Source organism: Phalaenopsis equestris, unplaced genomic scaffold (assembly GCF_001263595.1).
Source record: "Phalaenopsis equestris unplaced genomic scaffold, ASM126359v1 Scaffold001299, whole genome shotgun sequence".
Lineage (NCBI taxonomy): Eukaryota > Viridiplantae > Streptophyta > Magnoliopsida > Asparagales > Orchidaceae > Phalaenopsis > Phalaenopsis equestris.
The window spans coordinates 130,248-136,987 of NW_018165738.1; the positions used below are offsets into that span (position 1 = coordinate 130,248).

The following is a 6,740-nucleotide window of genomic DNA, read 5'->3' on the forward strand; positions in this document are numbered from 1 at the left end:
GTTTTTAACTTTAAGAAGAGGATAGTGAAGTTCAAAATCATTAAAGACTATCCAGATATATTAATCCTCACATACATTAAAAAAAAAGAGAAGAAGAAAGAAAATAAAAAGGGGATTAAAAATGATCCTGAAAAGTAAAAAAAAAGAAAAAGAAAAAAAGATGTGGGGAGAAGCTTGAGGAGATGTCTAATTAAAAATTGGCTTCACTTGAATCAACTTAAGGAAAAAGACTTGGACACATTTTCTAAACTTTTTATCTGAGTATTAGCTTAATGATTAATAAAGTCTTATGAAGTTCTTTTTCATATGAATTTTCTAAGTGACTTTAATATGACAAATTACAATTTTTCTTGAAAAAAGTTAAGGATCAGAAATGTTAGAATTAATTATTAAATATCCTAGCACCTTTAGTATTAACTGGAGTTGTTTTGAATTTTTCTTAAGTTATACGATTATGTTTAGAGAACCTAAATATGGAAGTCTTGAAGTTAAATTCTTTACCAGAATTCATATTTTTATGTAGTAGAGGAGTTACTTCAAGATAAGTAACATGTAAGTTTGGTGGATTTGATACACCGAAAATATATGTATTTTTAGACCCATATTTTATACTTATTTTTGGTGATATTACACCTTAATGGAAGGTATTTTTATGTTTTCTTGCAGGTTGTGGACTTAAAGCAAAAATGATGGAATTTGGAGTCAAAATGACATTTTTGAAAAAGTACTCAACGCCGACCGCGCCATAGACAGCGTCGACCACGCAGAACAACAGAACAGCTGAAATTCTTACTCAGCGCCAAAGGCGGTTCAACCCTTGTTTCTAGAAGGTTTGATGTATTTGGATGATTTTTGAAGAGTTTTTGGAGGCGCCACTTGGAGAACCGACCTTGAGCTTTGTTTGAGGCTGAAATTCATCAGTAATTGGACTCATTTTCACTCCAAAATGTTCCACCACGCTCCATTTTTTGTCGTTCTTCATAATCCACCTTCATTCCACCTCCACATTGGAGTCCATTAGTGATTTTTATTTTATAGTTTAGAGTTTGTGTGGAGAGATTTAGTGTGAAACTTTCTGTAAGAGTGTTGGAGAAGGAGAGAAGTGAGAGATATATTCTTTCTGCATTTCTAAGGAAAGGCTACAAGGGATTTGATTTGAAAAAGAGTTTCAGATAAGTTTTGTTTGTTTATTAGTGTTATATGAACTTTCTTTTATATATGAAATTTGTGTTTTGTTGTGTCTTTTTCAAGAAGTCTGAGTAGTTCCCTCTATCTTTATCCCTACTCTGAGATATGATGAAATTAAGAGATAATATGATGTGACAATATTAAAATATAAAATAAATTGTGATGATTTTTCAACTCCGAACTTACTTTCTTTGTTGGGTGTAGAATTGGAGAATCTTTAGGGTGACAGACTAAAATCCCCAATTTTGTCTTAGTGTTTAAAAACTAAAGCAAGAGTTAGCCTTCAGGTGAAGGGACGTGGGAGCTTTGGAGTGGGAGTCGGTATCCTCCTAGCCTAGCCACGGATTTAGGGACCAAACCTAGGATTAGCCAATGATTTTCTATGCATTGTATTAGGGTAGAGAATTATACTTGTTCCTATTTGGCATACATATTATTAATATTTATCTCATCTCTTTTCACCAGAACCTCATTGTAGTAAGAATGATGCTTTTTCACATAAGAAATCTTCATTATATAAACATAGTTAGTAGATTAGTATTTACTTTTTTAAACTTTGCATTTTTGTTTTGCTAATATTTAAGTACTTTAGTTTTGATAACATCTCAACATTCAAAATTAGTGACAGTGATTTTTGATTTTCTATAAATTTCATAATAAAACTTATCATTGCCAATTTACACCTTCCTTTTGGGATCGATATTTGGGGCTTGAATAGAAATTCCTTTATTGCTTGATAACGATACGTATACTTGCGTAGAATCTCATTATTAATTGCCTATAATTATATATATTTTACACAACTTACTTTTAATATAAGGATCAAGTTTTCAGCATTATAGTGGTGTCAACTTCATAAATCCTTACATATAAAAAATCGGGATCACATCCCTCAACATTTTCTCCTGTCGATGATCACTAAGGTCTCCTAACGATGTCAATTGATTGCACAGATCTAGTTCAGGTTCTTTTCTCTTCTTCTTCACAACTAGTTTCTTTCTCAACATTCATTTACAAGATGGAGTGGAGCAGTAATCTCTTCAAGAACTATAAGGAGCACATCCTTATCAAAGCAACATTGATGCTTCACACCAGACATGGTGTCACTTGGAGTGCGCAGAAGGAGAAGGGAATGAGATAATGCTCTCTTGACTCTATTTATAAAGGGTGCAAGCACAAAAACTTAGAGAGTCTGATTATTAAATTATTGAATTGTTTGAAATTATTAAAAAAAATTTGTGTTGATAAAATTTCTCTTGTTCTTATCACAACAAGACCTTCAAGGAGTTAGAGAATCCGTGAATTAATATGTATAAATGAAAATTGTCAGCATGAATATCAAAAAAGAGTCTAGATTAAAAGGAAAATGATGAAAATTTTGATATAAAGCTACAAGAGCTCATGAAGCCTATCAAAAAAGATGAAAATAAATATGATATAAAGCTACAATTTCTCAAGAAGCCAGCCGACTAAAAATAACCAGAAGGCCGAAGAATAATCAATTGGCTAAACGCTTATTCTAATACCGAAGGTTCACCTTAGCGAATGTACATCTACATCGACCTCCTGGAGGCCGACCAGCTGCCACTCTAAATGTCCCTCGGCTTTCTAGAATGAAAGACGGTTCACGCCCATACAAAAACGTCGAACGGAACCAGTTATGTCGACTGATCCAAAGACCTGACGATTATGAGGTCTAGACATACAAAAGGGTGTTAATATCAGTTACTGATACGAAAAAGTGTTAATTCATGTTATAGATACAGAAAGATGCTAATAACAGTTATAATTATGAAAAGGTGACCAAATAGGTAATATTGATCTGTAAAGCTATATGGGCAATTTAAAAAGAATATTGGACAGTAACGCCTTCATTGAAGAGGGGGTAAACCTGTAATTTTATCAAGAGTTCTATACGATTATAAATAGGGATTATTTTAAGAAGAAAAGGACGGACATTTTCCTCTAAACTGTTCTTCTAGTACTCTAAACTTTCTCTTTATTTCTCTCTTCTTCTGTAAGCTCTATCCCTCAAGGTGTGTTCCAAAAAATACATTAGGATTTAACAATATGAATTATGATTTTTAGTAGATTAGTACATAATTCTAAAGGAGATATGGTCAAACATTTGTAGATGCAAGAAATTCAAGTGGTTAGTTTGGTCAAATAATATTTTCAAGTGGTTAGTTTGGTCAAATAATATTTGACATATGGAGACAAGCTTCTAAAGGGAAGAAAATGAGAAATAGAAGTGTTTGGTTCACAGTCTTGTGATGCATGACGCTATTACTCTTGAGATGAAGCTCATTTTGATCAACGGGTTGGTCTCGGTACACTTCCTACATACATACAAGCTCAAATGACAACAATGCGCTCAAATAACCACGGTGGAAGATGGAATGAAATAATTGTGGTTCGAGAGACAAAAGAAGAATCCAACTTGTGATGTTAAGTATGTCAATAAACCACTAAAGAACTATTAACGAAGTCACGTTCCTTTATAACCCACTGAAAATTAATAAATTTCATTTTATGTGTGTGTTTGTGTGTGTATTCAATCAAATTTGTATCAGGTGGCCAATAATAGATGGTCATGTGACAATTTGGGCCCACTGACATACACGATTTAGGCCCGGATTGCCACGTGATACTCTTTTACTGGACACTTGTGCAAATTTGCATGAGGTATCATGATGCAATAATTTTTAGTGTATATAATATTATTTATTTATTTTATTCATAAAAACCTTTGTCATCTTTATGCCTTTTTGTCCGTATTCCTCCAACATTTATATAGTTCTTACATGCGGGATAACTGATATTGTAAGAAAAGGTACACAGCTGTCTAGCGATCAAAACTATGTCCGTCTAACCGGCCAGATAAGGATTTGGAATTCCTATATATGAATTCTATTATTAACTTGTACGGCTTTGAAACGGAGATTTTGTGAGCTCATATTACTTGTGTTTCTTTATGTTTTTCTTTATAGAACTTGAGATGTTTTTTTTTTTTAATTGCGTCACTTAATTTTGAGGACTATTGTATAGGGTTGTAAACGAGCTGAGCTTAAGCGAGCTCGGGCTTGGCTCGTGTTCGGCTCGTTCAAAATAGCTCGTGTTCAAAATCGGCTCATGTTCGAAAATGTGTTCGTGCTCGGCTAGATTTAAATATTCGTGTTCGTGTTCAGCTCGTATTTGGCTCGAAATTGGCGGCTCGTGTTCGAAAATGTGTTCGTGCTCTGCTCGATTTAAATATTCGTGTTCGTGTTCGGCTCGTATTCGGCTCGAAATTGGCTCGTTAAACTAAAATTAAGAAAAATAGATGTAAAGTGTGAAATTCGAACCTAGATCAAATATATACAAAAGAAAGCACTAACCACATTACCACATGAGGTGTTATGATTTAAACTTAGACATAAATATATATAATATATTATTATATAAATAATATATGTTATATATTGTTATATAAAAAGCTATATAATTTTTTTTTTCGCGTCGAACACGTCGTTAGGCTTAATGAACGAGCCGAACACGAGCTGCTTAATGAGCTGAACACGAGCTGTTCACGAACAATGAGCGAAATTGGCTGCTCTACTATTGTACTTGATGCTCTTTGAGTAAATGCTGGAGTCTCACAAATTTCCAAAAAAAAAAAATTATAATAATAAATAACGGCCAGCATTGGCTTCATCCAAAAGCAATCGACCGGCTGAAATACACCACATAAAAAACAAATTTTCCCGCCAACGCATGTAGCAATAGCAGTTTTTATAAACAATATTCATATTAATAAAATCGCAAAGCAGCATATACATAAATACAGAGCGAGCATATATGTGTACAGACAAGACATGCACAACTATTACACACTAGATACATATGGCACTTTGAGCAAACCCAGCAGCTAAAGCAATACACATCAAATAGTCGGGTAGGATGCCTGCATGGCAATGCCGCAGAGTCCTTCGGCCGCAGACACATCTCTTTCGATCCTCATATATCCATTCTCGCCCCAGCTAGTCCCCCATGAGTTCTTCACCAGCCAGTACTTAGTCCCGTCCTTGTCAGTTCCATAGCCGATGGCGGCAACGCCATGGTCAAGATCGGTGCCGCAGGGACCATCGAAGACGCCGCCACTGTAGAGTTGGAAGGTAAAGTCACCGCCGTCGATACCAACTGAGACGGGTTGTCCGGTCACCGCCTTGAGCAGCGCGGCCTCGTCATTGGATGGAACTTTTTCATAGCTAGAGATCTTGACAGCGCTGGTTGACGCCTTCTTGGTATTGCAGGAGCCGTCGGCGGATTTGTAGGGGTAGTTGGCTTCGCTGGTGAGGCCTGAACTTGAAGGCGTCGTCCATAAGCCCGCCGCTGCAGCCCTGGTCCTCGCCGTACACGTCGCAGTCGACAAGCTCCTGTTCCGAGAGCGAGACCAACTTCCCGTTTTTTATTTTGTTGATGCTCTCCGTCGCCGCTACGGCCGAGAATGCCCAGCAGGCACCTACACTCCATAAACTCAAATTTATATGTTACTTGGCAGTCCCAGCAAAAGATTTTAAAAAAAAAAAATTTCAAATTTGTTACTCACCGCATTCACCTTGGTCCTTGATCGGAGTGACGACCCCCTGTTTCCTCCAGTCCAGGAAATTTGATGCTGACAGATTGGCATACCTGAAATTTGTCGGCGCAGTATGACTCGAGCTTGAGCCCTTATACCCAGTGTAAAAGTTTCTAAACTCCTGATTGGTCAAATCAGCAAAGCGGTTGGCTCCCAGCCGAAACTTGTGGTTGCCAGCATTGAAGCTCTGTATGAGGCCCATGTTAGCCTTAAAGATTTCAAGCCGCCGCGCCTTCTCTGTGGCATCGCTGTACACCCTCCCGTGCTTCGCCATCCACTCTTCGTGCTGCACAGCGATCGACATCTCCGCAGGTAGGATACGAGAAGCCGACACTGAAACGGCAAAAGCCACAAAAAGAAGCAGGGTTCTAATTCTGAGGGCCATATTATGGAAATTGCAAATAGCAAATTGAATTGCTAATTAAGCTTGGGATGCTCAACTGCTAAACTTAGGGGGATTTATATAGAGAATTTGAAAGAGAGTTGGACACAATTCCTCAAATAATGGAGGCTGTCAAGATACGCACTGCTTGCCGTGGGGATTAAGCTGATTCAGACATTTACCATGAATCATGATCAGGGTCCTATTCTTTTTTGTATGAAAGTACGTACCCTCAATCCCATCACTCATTTAACCAACCTTTTTTCGTTTAGATTAATATTGCTAATTTTTTTTTCTTTAGTGGCGGAGTATGCTTTTATGTAACCGTTAATCACGTGGAAATATCATTAAAATCGTTATTAGTTTTATCTAATTTGTAATTAAGATTCCATTCTCATTGGCCTGATGAGGGAATCTGTATAGATCTCCCTTGTTGCCCCAAATGATAAACTCCGGGCAATACAAATTGGTCATGTTCCAAGTTTGTGGGCACAAGCGAAGATCATAATAATATAATTTAAAAAATTAGTCTCTTACTGACTCATGACTTAG

General features: G+C 36.6%; 1 protein-coding gene across 1 annotated transcript; it reads right to left on the reverse strand.

The window, feature by feature from the left end:
* Positions 1-4,895: 4,895 nt before the first annotated feature.
* On the reverse strand, positions 4,896-6,259 carry LOC110033802 (senescence-specific cysteine protease SAG39-like). Its single transcript, XM_020737905.1, is given in 3 exon segments — positions 4,896-5,534; positions 5,536-5,689; positions 5,777-6,259. Coding segments are annotated over 3 exon segments (993 nt in total). The 5' UTR covers positions 6,192-6,259; the 3' UTR covers positions 4,896-5,110.
* Positions 6,260-6,740: the final 481 nt, after the last annotated feature.